Source organism: Knufia obscura (genome assembly GCF_036327395.1).
Source record: "Knufia obscura strain CCFEE 5817 isolate CBS 148926 chromosome Unknown scaffold_1, whole genome shotgun sequence".
Lineage (NCBI taxonomy): Eukaryota > Fungi > Ascomycota > Eurotiomycetes > Chaetothyriales > Trichomeriaceae > Knufia > Knufia obscura.
In genome coordinates this window covers 4405781-4421727 of record NW_027042687.1, presented here as the reverse complement: position 1 = coordinate 4421727, position 15947 = coordinate 4405781, and the positions used below count along the sequence as shown (strand labels likewise).

Here is a 15947-nt window from a genome sequence, read left to right as displayed (position 1 = left end):
TGAAGAAGTCTAGCAAGCCGAACAGCAAGCTCATGAGCAGCTACCGATGACTGCTGCAGCTCTCCGCGAGTCGACGATCAATGCAGCCAGCTCCAATACGGTTGCAGCAAGCTATTTGGACTGCCTTTAGAGCTGCACGGCCTGTACACGTACATCCTTTAATAACACGCCAATTTTCAAGTCAATTACAGACCACTCCGGCTGGAGTAGCTTGCAGGCAGAGACTGCTACCACAGTTTCAGCAGCCATTTCAGCTTGCACGGACTCGATTCTACAGCGATGACAAGAAAAGCGAGGTCGACAGGAAGATCGAAGATGCGAAGCAGAGGATTGACGATACCATCGACTCGCGAGCAGAGGCTATTCATCTAGGCCCACCGGAACAGGACACACTCAAACAGAAGCGTGATGAGACCATCATACATACTGTTCCGGAGTCTTCCTCCATAGTCTACAACCCGGATGCACCTGGCGAGACAGCTGCCAGAGGTACAGTGGAATCAGTGTCCACTGAAGCGGCCAAGAAAGAGTCAAGCGCAAGCTCTACGACCAGCGACCAAGATGGATCCTCAGGCTCCTCGGCTGCCTCATCGTCCTCTGCTCCGAAAAACGACCCTCTACCCTCCCAGCTAGCGGAGCGTTATTCACATCTACGTGAACGGTTCTCCTACTTCATGGACAACTTCCAGACCCACGTCTTTACGGCATCGAAACGCCTCAACGACCTGACTGGCTACTCTTCTATCGAACAGCTCAAGAAGGACATCGAAGCCCAAGAACATGCTGTCCGAGCAGCTAGACAAAAGGTGAAGGATACCCGAGACGCATACCAGCAAGCAATAGCCACAAGATCGGATACACAGCGAGAGGTGAACGATCTCTTACACAGGAAGCACGCTTGGTCACCGACTGACCTGGAAAGATTCACCAACCTATACCGGAGTGATCACGCCAATGAGCAGGCTGAACAAAAAGCGCAGGAAGAGCTGGGCAGGTCGGAAGCTGCATATGAGGAAGCATCTACGAAACTGTCGAAGTCGATCCTAGCGAGATATCATGAAGAGCAGGTATGGTCTGACAAGATTCGTCAAATGTCGACATGGGGCACGTGGGGACTTATGGGGCTTAACGTGCTATTGTTCGTGGTGTTTCAGATTCTAGTCGAACCCTGGCGCCGGAGACGGCTGGTCAAAGGTTTCGAGGAGAAGGTTCAAGAAGCAATAAGAGAGCAGACTGCCGAGAATGAGATAAGGACAATTTTCCACATTGAGAGGGCCAAGGGAGAAGATACGGCGATTGCTGCAGGAAAAGCGGTGGCAGCGGTTGGGTCTGAGTCGACCGAGAACGCAGCAGCACCCGCGGAAGCCACAGATACATCAGGAGCTGAAGTCATGACAGCGAATGCAGTGGAAGCTCCATCGATAGAAGAGATGGCACAACGGACACGTATCGAGGAAGCTGCAGAGGCTGTAACAACAGCAGACGTTGTCTCAGAAGCTCAAACACAGCTCGAAACCACGCCAGCCGACACAGACATTCCCGGCAGCCCATCTGTACCAATAGTCGAAACAGCAGCTATCGAAGAGACAGAACAGCCGTCACCACAGACAGAAACGCAACCTCCACTCAAAGATCTTCCACCCCTTGCAACAGCAGAGTACAAAGATCTTCCGTTCCTTCTCGGATCCTACACAAGGCGGTACTTCGACCTCGCCCGGTCACAAGTCGTCTCGCTATTTGATGAGAGGAGAGAAGTCGTTCTAAGCCAGCGAGATCTTACGAACAAGGTTCTCGAAGGCGCTTTCGTCGGTGCCGTCAGTGTGGTATGTTTCTTCTATGCGGTGGGCGTATCAAGTGTTCGCGGTAGATGATGGAAAGCTGCAACTCATGTACATTGTGTATACATAGCATCAAAGCACGAAAAGCAAGTCACTTCAAGCCAAACCATCATTGTCGAAGTTCCGTTAATATGTATCACAAGCATTTGCCCCCGCGTCCGTATCTGTATGAAGTGGTCACACTCGCCACGACCATCTTCCCCTACATCGTACCTGCCTCGGAAATGGTCGTGCCTGCCGTTGCAACACCAGTGGCCGCACTTACCGTTTAGACGTCGTCTGTGGCGCCTTCTTCCTCTACTAGTCGTAGCTTCCTAACCCCAGTCATGCCTTCCCTCGGTTCTCGTAAACAGGTCGCACCTTCCCATCTGCGTGGGTCAAACGCCTAGGCAGGAGCGTCTCAAGAGTTGCCCCTTCCTTATGAGCCTTGTGTACCTTCCACCCCCACCGGTCGTGCCTTCCCCGTTTCGCTCATCGCGGCTTCCTTGACAATCAGCGAAGATAGAAGGTAGGAGCATTTAGACGGTCGCAGCTTCCCTTTACCGCTCTTGCCTGCCTTGCGATCCCGTCGCGCCTTCCACCGATAGTGATCGTGCCTTCCTGCCGCACCCATCGCGCCTTCCTCATACATCAGCGAAACGGCAAGGCAGGAGCGACTACGTAAGCGATCGCACCTTCCTCCTATCTGATCACGCCTTCCTTCAACTAGATCGTACCTTCCCGCTCTAGCAGTCGTGCCTTCCTCCCCACGTCTTTCAAAACGTAGGGCAGGAACAACCAAATGGTCGCAGCTTCCTTGTTTTCAGGTCGTGCCCGCTTTTGTATAAGTCGCACCTGCCTCAGCGCATCGTTTTTGGACAGGGCAAGTGCATACAATGAGTCGTACCTGCCCTTGTATCATTCCGTTTGAAGGCAATAGAGTTTGTCCGTCGTGCCCCCTCCCCATCAAAGGTTACCCACTTGCCGACATAACCGTTCTTATTTGAAGGCAGGTGCAGGCTGTTGTTTGTGCCTGTCTCGACAGCAGTCGCACCTGCCTTTACATTCGCTGCATAGGAGGCGGGGCCGCGCTTTTCTTGTCGTCCGATCGCTCTTGCCTTACCCTGACTCTCACCTTACCCTGACTCTCACCTTACAGCAGGCGCATCCAGGTGCTCGGGTGATTCCTCCCATGCGAGAGCAGGCCGCCGTGCCTGCCCTTGAAAATGTCTGTCATGCTTGCCTGCACTACTTGCCACTCGTGGTCGTGCCTGCGTCTTACTTCATCATCAAGTACGTCGCGCCTTCCCCACCCGCCTTGGTTGGCACGTTGAGCAGGAGCCTACAACGTCTTGCTCCTTCCTGGTATCAGGATCGTGCTTTCCTTCGGCTGAGTCGTGCCTCACATATTCACCAATCACACCTGTATCCTCGTCTCATCGACTGCGAGGTAGGTGCTAGTCACCTGGTCGTACTTGCTAGTTGCATGGTCTCTTGTCAGAGGCAGGAGCGATCACTTCTGGGTCGCTCCTTCCTCATCGCTCAATCGCACTTGCCGTCCCTTAGCTAGGCCTTGAGTGGCAGGTGTATTCGAGGCTCATGTCGCTCGTGCCTTCCTGATTTTGAGTTAGCTGGATGTGGTTTCCTGAATTGTGGTTTGATCATGCCTTCCACCTCTATTGGCTAGCAATGGAATGCCTGCGACGATCGTGCGTTCTGCTGCTGTAAAGGCAGAAGGCCGAATGGAGACGAGAACAGTGCATTGTACTTGCAAGTGCATGAGATGCTGGTAAGGACATGGTAGACCTAAGTCAGCTAGCTCGAGCAACACTTTTGTACATACGTCTATGTGATGTAGTCTTGTTGTACAACCAGCGCAGGGCCTAAGAGCTTGCATCTGCGTCCTCAACACTCGTTGCGAAACATTTCCAAGCTCTTTCGTGCAGTATATACAGTAATACACGACCACAAACAGGTCTGTAAATTGGGAGCAAGCAACTGCTTCGCTTATTTCCGGCCGAACATGCTCTTTACACGACCCCACGCACCAGTCTTCTGGGCTGGTTCCTCAGCCATATCCTCCTCAACCTCTTTAAATTCCTCTATGACGGGTTCCTGACTCCGCGAGCCATGAGCACTACGCCTCGCCCGCCCTCCCGGAGTGTTTCCCCTCCTCTTGAACTCTATCCACGCGGCACCACCAATATGAAGCTGCTCCCTGTCTTTTTGTATTTTCTTCTGTGCTACATCGTATTGCCTTCTCAGCGCACGGAGCTGCTCTCTGACCTCCTCATCTCCGTCCTCTGCTCGCTTATCTGACCTAGCCTCGAGCTCCAGGATTTGTTCTTCCAGGGCCTTAGCCGCCTTGTGGTTCTCAGACCGCTCCTCCACTTCCGCGAAAAACGGGAATTCGCCATCGAACTTGTCGAGGTTTCTGGATGCGACCACCTGCTCGTACTCATCCTGACTCCTGTTGTATTGTTCGAGAAGGGCTTGTCGCTCACTACCCTTTGCAAGGAACTCTTCACGTGCGTTCGCCTCCATGAAAGCGGCGAAGTTCTTGGTCTCTATGTCGATTAGTTCAGCCTGCAGCTTGATCCAGTCTAGTCTTGCTCTGTCGGCGTCGGGCGATTGACTAGCCATATCCACCTCGCTCTCAGCGTACTGGAATTCTTGGTTGATGTAAGCAAGTTGTCCTGCAGCGTGCTTGAGATCCTCTTCGTTTTGTCCGTCCTGAACCATGCGAGTCAGGTCTGCACGCGCATATTCGACGGCGGTCATGCAGTGCCCGGTCGACTGTAAGTTAGTGTCCAATGGAAGATGTTCGAAGTAGGCCCGCAGAATGGCAGCCTGTTGTCGCATCGCAACGATACGATCACGGAGCATGGGCACTTCGGTTTGAGCCCACTCTGCAATCCTTTGCTTGCGCTTCTCAGCGGAAATTCCCACTCGCTGTTCAGGCGGCAAGTATCGGCCGACCGCAGGTCTAGTCTTGTTGGTATTGTCAACGTCATCAGGCACATCGGAGCCAAAGACGTGCACAGTACTGGCTTGCGTCCTGGGAACCTGGGATCGCTGTTCGGGTATGGGTTGTTCGTCCTCATCAAGGTGGAAGTGCTGGCGTACAGTGGTTCCAGCAGTCTTGATCACGGCTTTCGGTTGAATTTCTGCATGTATGACCGAGTCTGGCCATTCTCGTGCATACGTGCCATCTCGAATATCGGCCCATCTGATTTCGACGTCGTGGTTGGCAGTGTCTCCGTGTCTGACTTTCTCTGTTTCAACGTCTTCCTGTAACTGCGCCAGCCTCGATGACCATGCCTCGTCAATCTTAGTGAAGGCTTGGTCAACAGCTGGGCCAATCTCGGCGTAGAGACCACCCCAGGTCACACGTTGTTCTTCCGCCTTCTTCGTCGCTGCTATCTTAGCGGCGGCCAGGTTCTTCTGCTTGTGAAGCTGAGCTTGTTGTTCTCTCGTAGGAGTGGGATATTTTCTCTGCATTTGCTCCCGCTCTTGCTTGAGTTCCTCAGCGACTTGTCTTATACGTGCATCCATCTCTTCTCGCTTCAGGCCCCTAGCTATGACATGTGCTTTCTCGGCCTGCTCTCTTTCGGCGTGCGTCATTCTTGCAAGTCTTTCCTCGACTTGAGCACTTACCTGGTCTGTGATAGCATTGATCTTGTCCTCCTTTTCTGCCTGCATCATCAGCAAAGCTTCGTCAAGAGCTCGCTGAGCACCCGTTTCACCCTCGGTCGCCTCGTCTTTCGAGTCTAGAAGGTCTGCACCAGTTACACCTCCTCGAACAAGGTCTACAGCGCCGTCGAACTCAAGGCTGATCCTCGATAGAGCGTGCTTCTCAATCTTCGGTAATCCAGGTCGCGCAGTGGCATACTCTTCTCTCTTCTCAAGTTCAGCTGCCTTTGCCACTTCTCGCACCCTGATATCTGCCAAACGTTTGAGTGCCTTCCCTGACAGCAGCAGTTCCCGTTCCTTCTTCTGCTCTTTGCTTATGGCTAACGCCTGCTGTGGCGTCAACTTGCTGGCCTCGCTCATGCGAGTAAGCGTTGCGGCAACGTCTGCCACCGAGGTAGCTTTCTGGTTCATCAGTCTCCTCGCGACAACGAACTGAGGTAATCTCTTTCCAGGAACAGGCATGACAAACTTGCGTTTATGACTGCCTCTAGCCTGGGACAGCGAGTCCAACTTTTCCTGAGCCATGGGACCCAAAGCTGTCAAGGCATTCTCGACATCGGTCTGCGTAGCAATGCGAAGCTCTCTGGGAGGATCGAGTTGTCGTTTGAAGGCAAGCTCTCTCAGCTCATTGTAGACTCGTAGTCCTTTACTTGCGCCAGCTGGTGTTTGAGGAAAATGTAGGGAGAAATGCGGTCGCCATACATCTCGTCGTAGAGCTTCGGGTACTGTCTTTTTCCCGTGGAATAGCATTTGCTTCATAATTTTGGTGTTCTGCCAATGGCTGTAAGCATATCAAATAGTAACATGGATTTTGAACGTGTAACGTACATTCATGTTTTTGGTCAAGCTATATACAACTTGATTCGTGGAGACATGTCTGTAAGCGTAGATGTTCATGCCATGAGTCTCATGCCTCAACGCTTTTTCCAGTTGCCGAGAGACGATTTCCTGCTTCTGTAGTGCTGACCTCGACCGTGGATTGGTCCATTTTCCATCAGCCCATACACGTTTCTCACTCGCCTTTGGTACTATAGGCATAGACAGCGTATTAGGTCCCGGAGTGCCCTTTGGTATGGGGGGAGGTCGAACTCGGGGCACTGCCGGCAGTGGAAAGGGAGGCATCGAATGCGCCGCTGCTGCGGCCATGCTTGATGCCATCCTCAGTCCTGCTACAGAATGATCGGAGTGAAGGAGTCGGAGGATGTCACGATGTTGTATTATCCATCATCGATGATAGTCGTGCTGAGTCCGGTCACGGTGATGCGACGACTTGGAGACGATCTCGAGTTTGGCAGGTGCGCTTTTCGAAAAATGATCCGCGGTCGCGCGTTCTTCCCGGAGCTGTCGGTTCAGCCGAAGTTTAACCGGTTACTGCTCACGCGATTCAACGTCTACGGCCACTCGTGGTTCTGGGAACTCCCAGGCCAGCAGGTAAGAATACAATAATATGATGCCGAGCGACGAGAGGAGATAGAGAATATACTTGATAGCTATATCCACAAGATATCCCTAGGTCACTGCAATAACGAGCTCCTGGCACCATGCCTCCCGATCTTACTTCAATTTCCTTGTGCCTCGCTAAAATGCGTTCAGATGTCAAAACCATTGCTCATCGCTCATTCTATATTCATCGCTGTATGGCAAATTGCTTCATTAACATGACTCATCACATTCGCCTTTGAAATGCCCCTCAGGGCGCCGACAGGCTTGACTGCTGTATGCTACACAGCAGTCGGTGTACGTTGTCCGGACGGCAAAGTCAGATCATTCGTTCTTCCTAGTGGAATCCAGTTTCGAGGAATGTCCATGGACCGGTTGACTCTGCCTCCAGGCGTAAGTGGATAGTCCACCCGTGACCTATCATCTCTGTCGTCTTCATCGCCCATCTCGTCCGCTAAGCGTGAGAAGTAGTCGGCTAGGGCATTGCGAGTATCACCATTGACAGCATTTTCGTATAGGGGAGGTGGTGTCACCATTGGTGGCGGTGGCTCTTCCTCGTCAAATGCCGGCGGGTTGAAGGACGGAGCTCGTAAAAGATGCATCGGCCTGGACGACCCATTGTTCGGATCAGCATTGTGCACGTGTGCTTGAGTGGGTACTGTAAGGCCTCCATTGTCGTTTGTCCAGCTCCTCTGCGGTACTGGCAATACCGGTGGTGTATTGTTCAATGATGGCAGCACAGGTGGTGTATTCCGCCTTGTGAGTTGCGCACCAGGGCAGCCGCATTCGAATTCGTCCGTCGCCCCTGGTGTCTGACCCCCTGCCGAATAAGCAGGCAAGGAGGTGTTGGCTTGTGTTGATCTACATGACATAATGTTGAACGGTGAGTCGATCGATATTTCGAAATGTCGCCTCTTATTTGGATCGTTTTCATCTGGTCGTGATAGCCTCATCACGATCTATCCAAAATTAGTAAAATTACACCGATACCTCAATTTGAAACTGACCTTGATCCAGTGATTCACCTGGATATTTGAATATGTCGTGTCGAAATGCAGGTGCTCTGTTCGTACTTTGTCTTTCATCCGATGGCAGCTTGGCAACTGCACATTGAACTCCATCTCGGTCGGGCCTATGCTGCCAGAATCATTATCCAGGTTGCCAAGTAGATTTGTGGTGTCGTGAGGTATATTTTCATCGCCCGCCGCGGCAGCTCCTCGATAGTCGTATGGCACTCCTCCACCAGCAAGCACTCTCATTGAGCTTCCAGGATACGAACTCGTACTTGTGCTATCAGCCCTTTTCTCAAACAGTTGTATTTTCCTTGTTGGCTCTAGTCTGTGGACTTTCTTGTTATTCGTGAAGTATTGGATGTTTTCGGTCACGAAGACTTTAATCCGGTGACATTGAACTTTGGCTAGTGGTGTGAGCTTAAATGCTATCGGAACTGAAGAGCCCAGCGGAAATGATTTTCCTGATATCACAATATCGTAATGCAGCTGATCCTCCCAATTTCTGGAGATGGCAATCGGTTCGGTCTGCTCGAGTGATCCTTCAGATGGCGCTCGAATCAGTGACAGCTCCTTCGCTCCTACTAGATTCGCTCGGAAGGCGCCCGATCTTTCTATCAGAGCTTCGAGCTCGTACTTGACATAGCCAAGGTCCACGTGGCAGGATTCGGGTAAGCGCGAATCAAGCGGTAGCTCGAAATTGTAGATGTAGTCGCCAGGGTGGAAAACTTTGAACCCCCTTTGCGCAACCGTTGGCCCGCCTGTGGCATTTTCACCCTTGCCAAAACTTCTTGAGTGATTCGCTTGCAGGGATAGCCTTTTCATTTCTTTTGAGGTTTGTGCTTGTTTTGCGGGAGAAGAGCTTCTCTGGAAAAGTTCGAAGGATGAGCCAGAAACTCCAAGATCCTTGACCTCTGAAGATGGTCCTTTTTGCAGCTGGACGAGATCTGCACCGTAGCCATGTTCAGCTTGAGGAAATTGCGCATTGAAGAAAGACCAGGTGTGGTTCATAATATATGTGGTGTCTTTGAATTCCACCCTCTTTGGTGGGATACCCTCCGGCCAGTCGGTCTCGGACTTGCCTTTGAAGGTCAGAGAGATTGATTTCAGCTTCGCTTGTTTTGTGCATCTCACGAGCAGGCTGCCTCGGAGCATGCTGGTCGTGTGGGAAGTCGGGTCGTTTGAATCGTATCCCTGTAAGAAGAGCACCGGCTCTGCAGTCTGGACATATACCGCCACTCCATTCCCAGATGCTATTGGCTTCTGGTCTGTGAAGGATGGTCTTGTAATTGCTGCCTCTGAAGCGTTGTTGCCAGGTATCGAGCCTCTTCTCACATCGCTCTCTAATCTGGGCCTGGAAACCATACCACTGACTGGTCCGCCAATAATGGAACCATTTCTTTCTCTCCTCTCTGGCGACCTTCGCCGTATCTCGTCGAACACCATCTCGCTGGGCGGACCCGGCTCTGCTGGACGAACAGAATCGGGATGGGCAATATACGGTTCAGTCGACGCGGGTGGCCCGGCTTGCGTGGGAGGTAAAGACAAGCGGAAGAGTCGTTTCGAGATTTCCCTTGGGAGCGCCAGCTTTTCTGATTTCGATGGTGTCAGTTTCAAGTATTGGAGTAGTAGTTGACGTATGTTGCGGAAGCGTTTCCACTCGGTAATTCAGGACATACACATAAGGATCGAGGGTAGAAAGCGGTCGCGAGGTCGGAAGGAGCTGAGCGTTCTTGTTCGAAGCGAATGCGAGACTGAGCTGTGTTGTGTCAATGTTAGCTATGTTCAAGTCCTGTTTTGAGTCGCTCGCAAAAACAAGGTGAGGAAGCCGGCCTGACTATGGCTATGGACGCAGTATGGACGAGGACCCAGTGCAAGAGCGTCGTAGTGGTGATGCAGCCAAAAGCACGGCAGCCGCGGGAAAGCATGGCAGAAGCACTGTACTTGCATAGCACCATGGCACTTGCAGCGATACCAGGCCGAGCAATGCAGACCGATCACCAACCAAGCGACTGCCCACCCCCACCCATCTTGCCCGTCTTTGGTACGACACTGCGCCATGCGGCCCAATTTGGAGATGGTCTAAAAGGCTTGCATGGGTTACTCACCTAAGCGAATAGTCGTCTCGGCGTGGCTATCGACAGCAACAACTTTTCAAGAAATAAGCAAAAATGCTACCATGGTGAATGTCAGATAACAAGTCGAAGAGAAGATCTGAGAGAGATCAAGAATCCACGAAGGCAGTTCAAAGAGTTCACACAAAGTAGCCGAAAAGTAAGCATTTTGACTGGTTATTGATGGGGGGATGATGACGAGGCATGGAAGTAGCGGAAGCATACGGCCCTCAAGACAGGAACTGGTTACGGATTCAGCGATCATTCCCCTTCGACAGGTGGAAGTACAGACAATTGTGGGGAGTAGACTCGTCTGCACCAAGCTGCCGTACTGTAAATCCGCGGTGAAAGGGCTTTTACCACGTCGGTCATGCAGGGCCGCTCTAGAGCCCCGTCACGAGTCTTCAACTGGAAGTGTTCGGAAGTGCGGGTAGTACGTGAGCATCACGTACAGCATGCGACAGGTTTTGCGTGTCGATGGTCAACACGCCGGATTGCCTGGCATGAATAATACAGTGATGACTTTGGCGGGAACTGGTTCATTAGAGTAATATTCGTTATTGTGTGCTGACCAAGATCTACTGGGCCTCTCAGCTTAATGCCGCGCTTCGGAGACTCGGGTAGCAGCATCGTTCTCTTGTGGAACTCGGCCTCACTTCGTCAAGCATTGTGGCGATGTCTCATGTGCATTCGAGATCACGAGAATTCCTTGTTCTTGTGCGTTGAGCACGCGTTGCCTATCGTAGGCCGAATTGCATACACCCATGATTTTATGCTCAAGCAGTTTTCAGGGAATATGAATATCATTCTACGGCAACATGCACTATTAGTAGCCTCCTGTGCCTCGGCATCCCCCAGGCGACTGGGAACTCAATCATCACTACTACTGGTCGCTATTTTCAAGCGAAGCCAGTTCAGTGCACCGTGTGACTGTCTTCAATGCTGAGCCGCTAGTGTACGTGGCCTCGTCTTAGAGCAACGTGATGGCAGCCAGGATTATGACTCCATCAAGATCGATCAGCAAAGGTACTCTAGTCCCAATCTACAGATCGGTAGGTTCACGAAAGACAACGCCTTTTGCCCAAGCTGGTGAGTGAGCAGCTGACGAGTTTGGCTTCACAGATCTTCTTCATGCCTGCTCGAAGATTTCTTGATATGTAGTTTTGACTGTTCACTCAAAGGCGTGGTAGAGCTGGCTGTGCCGATACCTCTGTCATGAAGGGAGCCACCGCGAATCCTGGATTGTGCTTGCACGTACAAGTAGTCAGGACGTTCGGGCTCGGATGCTGGAAGTGTGTCAGATTTAGTACGTTGATTATGTGATGGAGGTCCCTGCAGCACCCTGACAAGTGGGAACCTCTGCCTTCGTCGAACAACCAAGTTGACCGCTTACTGGGCGCTTGATGTGTTTTTAAGGAACAGCCACTTTGGTTGCAGGAGGACCTCTGCATGATATCTAGCACGTGCAGGTAAGGCCAGGTATGCTAGTCGTGGCAGCCCCTAAGCCGCTTGACGGTCGTGGGTATTGCAAGTGGACCGAGAGCGAAAATAAGTAGCCTCCGGTGAGTATCGGACAGCGCGTCGATTCAGTCGGTTGCTCTTATGTCGGATGGTCATCAAACGTCAGCAAGAATGTGCCAATCGCTCCTGGCAGATCTTTCCTTCAACATACGCTTGTTCCTGCTTACAGTGCAGCTAGGTAGATGACACAGCTGTGTCCGCTGCAGCTGCAATTGTTAAGCAGTAACCCTGGTTGGAAAAAGGACACGTGGGCGCGTATGTTCTCGTCCTTCACAACGTCTGGAAGTCTTGTAGATAGTCTAGTGCAGGGAGCAAGCCGAGCAGGTGATTGTGCTCCAGACGTTGTGATCCGGGTCATCGACCGAGGCTGTGACTGCTGCCGCACCCACAGTACCCAGGCATAGACTAGCATCGAATTTTTGAAGTCGTCCATTCATCTTCGGTACCCGCCTTGCGTCAAACTGATGCAGAATCATATCGCATGCAGTTCGTTGTTATGGCTAGAGACTGGAGGGAGAGAAAAGAAAGAGAAGAATACGATGACGTAAGGCAAGCAATAAACTATCGCGTGCTCCTTCGACGCGTACCACACGCGTTTTCATTATCGACGTTGACCCACACTGCTTGTCATCTGTTATTCGATGTATACCTCGAGCTCTACAACAATACCGATATCTACAGACATGCACTATGACCGACAATGCCTCGAAAGTCTCAGCCGAGAAACCCTTGCATGGCGCACAGCTATGTTGCACGTCTATTCCTCCCGAGATACGCAGCCAGCTGGCACAATGGGCGCAAGAGATGGGCGCTGATCACACCCTCGACCTGACCTCCGATGTTAGTCATCTCCTGGTGGGAGATACAGACTCAGAAAAGTATCGATATGTTGCGAGAGAAAGGGAGGACGTCAAAGTGCTGCTCCCGGAATACATCCAAGCCCTTCGAGAACTATGGATGAACGACCAGCCGATCGACCTCAATGGCCTGGAAGCACAACACAAGTGCCCCACCCTCTTCGGTCTCAAAATCTGTATCACCGGCTTTGAAGACCTCGACTTTCGGAATGAGCTTGCGAAGAACATTGTCAAGAATGGAGGAGAATATACAGGTGACCTCACCAAGGACGTCACCCACCTCATTGCGTTCACGCCAGAGGGCAAGAAGTACGAGTATGCACAGATGTGGAAACTGAAGATCGTCAGCATCAAGTGGTACAAGGACACTTTGGACCGGGGCATGCAACTCGATGAGTCAAAATACCATCCCACTATCCTTCCGGAGAACCAGGGTGTGGGTGCATGGAATCGTCGCACCCCCAACAGCGCTAAGCTAGGCAAGAGACAGCGCACGGATGAACCCGCTCCAGAACCAAGTCGAAAGCTCCGTCGGACCGCAAGTGCAAGGTTTGGCAGCCAGCAGAACGATATGTGGAATGATATCGTCAATCAGCGTGGCCACGATGCTCATGATACTGCTGAGTCGAACCTGCGACCTAGCAAGTCTATGCCGAGTATTGATGCGGATATTAGGAGAGGAGATGCAGAAAACCGGCACACTAGCGGAAGCACACGATCACAAATGCAGCAGGATACGGTGAATACAGATCAAATGACAGGAACCGGCATTCTAGCAGGTAAGCACTTCAATGTTAAAGGCTTTGATGATAGGAAAAAAGCAGTTCTGCACACGGCACTTTCTGGTTGTGGTGGTACAGTGCATGACAAGTTCGGTGATCTCAAGAAAGAGTCCAAAGCACATACCGACTCATGCTTCTTGATTGTGCCATTCGAGGTTGAGAGCCACCGACTTGCATTATTTGAGCAGGCATGTTCCAATGTAACCATTATGACCGAGCTCTGGCTGGAATGGTGCATGACCTCCAATGTCTTTGTTCCACCCGAGGATTATGCACTTGGCCTACCAGTGGCACCCATCAACGTACCGGCCGTTTCCAAACTCGTGGTAAATGCCACTGGCTTTCATCAACGGCAGACTTTGCATATATCGAAGGTCGTACAGAAGCTCGGAGCTGTGTACCAGGAGAATTTCACGCAAGAGATGACCCTTCTTGTCTGCAATTCTGCCAAGCCCAATCGCCAGAAGATTCAACATGCTCAGGCATGGAGGATGCCAGTGGTATCAGAGAAGTGGCTGTGGCAGCTCATCAAAAGTGGCAGGATACCACCATTCGAGCCATTCACGCTTGTGCCATTTGCACAAGAAGTGCCTTGCAAGAACGCTGACAAAGCGGGCCAAAATCCCCTGAACGATGGTAGGGCAGAGCCCGAACGTACCTCATCTCGCTCGCCCAGAATGCAGCAACTCGATCCTGTTGAAGAAGATAGCTTTGTGGAGGCCGCCAAAGAACTTCACGAACGCAGGACGGAGAAGCAAAAGCCAATAAGTGATGGGTTTGAGCAGGAAACAGTTGGTAAAACCTCGAATATTGCCAAGGCGGACGCAAGAAACAGTCCTGAAGGCACCAACAGAGGCGTGGCTACCACGACGAAGCCAGTACCTCTGCAGGAGATCTCCGGCAATATGCAGCCAAAGAAGGTATCCCCAGTCAAGAAGAAGCTCTTTCAGACCTTCGACGGCAACAGCAGCGACCCAGTCGCATCTCGCCCCCAAGTTGAACCAGCAGATGCAGAAGCCATAATGCAACAAGACGACGAAGGGCTGAATCTGAACATCGACGACGATGTACCACCTCCAATCATCCCTCCACCACCGCCCGAGCAAAAGTCCCACTCAGCTTTACTGAACGAATTCTTCGAAGTCAAAGCAGCAGCCGAAGCCCGTCAACGCGCCGAAGCAGCCGCAAACAACGCTCGCCCCGCCTCTCGAACCTCAAACAAGAAGAAATTACTAGGCCGCGCATTGAGCAACCTATCCAACTCGTCAAGAACATCAAACGACAATACAAACAACAAAGCCGCAAACAGCAAAGAGAAGCAACCCCTCTCCAGAGCAAGCTCCATCAACAGCGTCAATACGGACGGGCTGGGCATGCCACTCAGCGCGATGAGCCGCATACCCAGCGATCTACAGAGGAAGGACCAAGCCCCAGAGCAGCAGAAGCGCCCCCTCCGTGGCAATACCTTGCTGAGCCGCGACAGCATGACTCTAGATCACAACGCAAACCCTACAGCTCCTCCCCCAACCAAAACAATCCACGGCATGACACCCCTCGACTTCCACGCCGCCCTAACAACCCTCTCAACATCCCAACCACCACGTCCACCCTCCCCAACCCAACAACCCCAACTCACCTACGCAGACTCCTCGCAAGCCACGGCGCTAAAAGCCCATCTAGCCGAGAAACGCCGGAACCGTGCAAAACTCGGACAGAAAGAGGGAGATCCAGAGCCTGAACTTAGTCGTGAGGAGTCGGAGGAGAAGAGGCAGCGGGAGTTCAGGGAGGCGCAGGCGCATGGATGGGAGAGGGTTGTGAGGGATGATGAGGCGGTTGTTGGGGCGGGGCGGAGGACGAGGGGGCGGCAGAAGGCGTTGAGTAAGATGTTGGATGGGCATGGAGGGGAGGGGTTTGAGGAGGGGGGGACGGGAAATATTTTCTGAGGGGGTGGGTTTTGGATAGGTACTGTGGATTAGTGTTGGTGTCTTGCGTAGAAGCAATGGGAAATGAATCTCGTTGTTCTCTTTCTTTCTGTTTGTGTCGACACTATGGTAGCTGCTGGGTGCTTAGATCGAACCGTACGTAACTCTGAACGAGCGGGATTCCATGACGGATTTCTGATATCGCTTACATTTAGCAGCTGGGTAGGTGGGCTGAGGAGGCTTTGACGGCGCCTGCCTTGACCTGAAATAGTTGTCTAGTCCGCGACGCAGAGTACATGTGAGCAATACCGTACTTTGACTGAACTTTCACATGTACGTTTTATGCCATAAAGGAATGTTTGAGGTCAGTCCCCTTCTCCTTCCCCGAATTTTGTCAATTCGCATCCGTGAGTCTCTTCATTACGATCATCTGTGCTCGGTATCTGGATACTCGAATTGATTTAGGGAGCCTCGAGACAGACGGACAGCAAAGGAAAGCGTACTTCGTTGCAACCTCACAACAGCTAGCTTCGTTCTTGAGCATCAGCTAATTGGAGCTTAATGAAAAGGTCTTGACACTGTACTGCCTGTGTATCCATTAGCGAGTGCTTGGTGGCTTTGACGACCTGTGACGATGTTAGCTTGACTCTTCCGTGCAAGCATCCCTTTCTTTGCTGTTACGTAGTGGCTTGAAGTCCCCCACGATGGGAGGGAGTCACGGGCTGCTGTCGACTCATGAGATTGCTCTGCGGCCGTTCCCGGAAGGCGTGCAGTACTTCAGGCTACAATGT

At 51.9% G+C, this 15947-nt stretch overlaps 4 protein-coding genes across 4 annotated transcripts; 2 read left to right on the top strand and 2 right to left on the bottom strand.

The window, feature by feature from the left end:
- Nucleotides 1–80: 80 nt before the first annotated feature.
- On the top strand, nucleotides 81–1871 carry SHE9 (sensitivity to high expression protein she9; the record flags this gene model as incomplete). The annotated part of the gene is made up of 1 exon (XM_064870109.1): nucleotides 81–1871. The coding sequence occupies one exon, from the start codon at nucleotides 81–83 to the stop codon at nucleotides 1869–1871; it is 1791 nt and encodes a 596-aa protein (XP_064735606.1).
- A 1953-nt stretch (nucleotides 1872–3824) lies between these two features.
- On the bottom strand, nucleotides 3825–6344 carry PMZ80_001666 (uncharacterized protein; the record flags this gene model as incomplete). The annotated part of the gene is made up of 2 exons (XM_064870108.1): nucleotides 3825–6281; nucleotides 6339–6344. 2 exons carry the CDS (start codon nucleotides 6342–6344, stop codon nucleotides 3825–3827), a joined length of 2463 nt encoding a protein of 820 aa, XP_064735605.1.
- Nucleotides 6345–7231: 887 nt separating this feature from the next.
- Nucleotides 7232–9990, bottom strand: PMZ80_001665 (uncharacterized protein; the record flags this gene model as incomplete). Its single annotated transcript, XM_064870107.1, has 3 exons — nucleotides 7232–7909; nucleotides 7958–9552; nucleotides 9981–9990. The coding sequence occupies 3 exons, from the start codon at nucleotides 9988–9990 to the stop codon at nucleotides 7232–7234; spliced, it is 2283 nt and encodes a 760-aa protein (XP_064735604.1).
- A 2295-nt stretch (nucleotides 9991–12285) lies between these two features.
- DPB11 (protein kinase activating protein dpb11) lies at nucleotides 12286–15177 on the top strand (the record flags this gene model as incomplete). Its single annotated transcript, XM_064870106.1, has 1 exon — nucleotides 12286–15177. One exon carries the CDS (start codon nucleotides 12286–12288, stop codon nucleotides 15175–15177), a length of 2892 nt encoding a protein of 963 aa, XP_064735603.1.
- Between the last annotated feature and the right edge of the window lie 770 nt (nucleotides 15178–15947).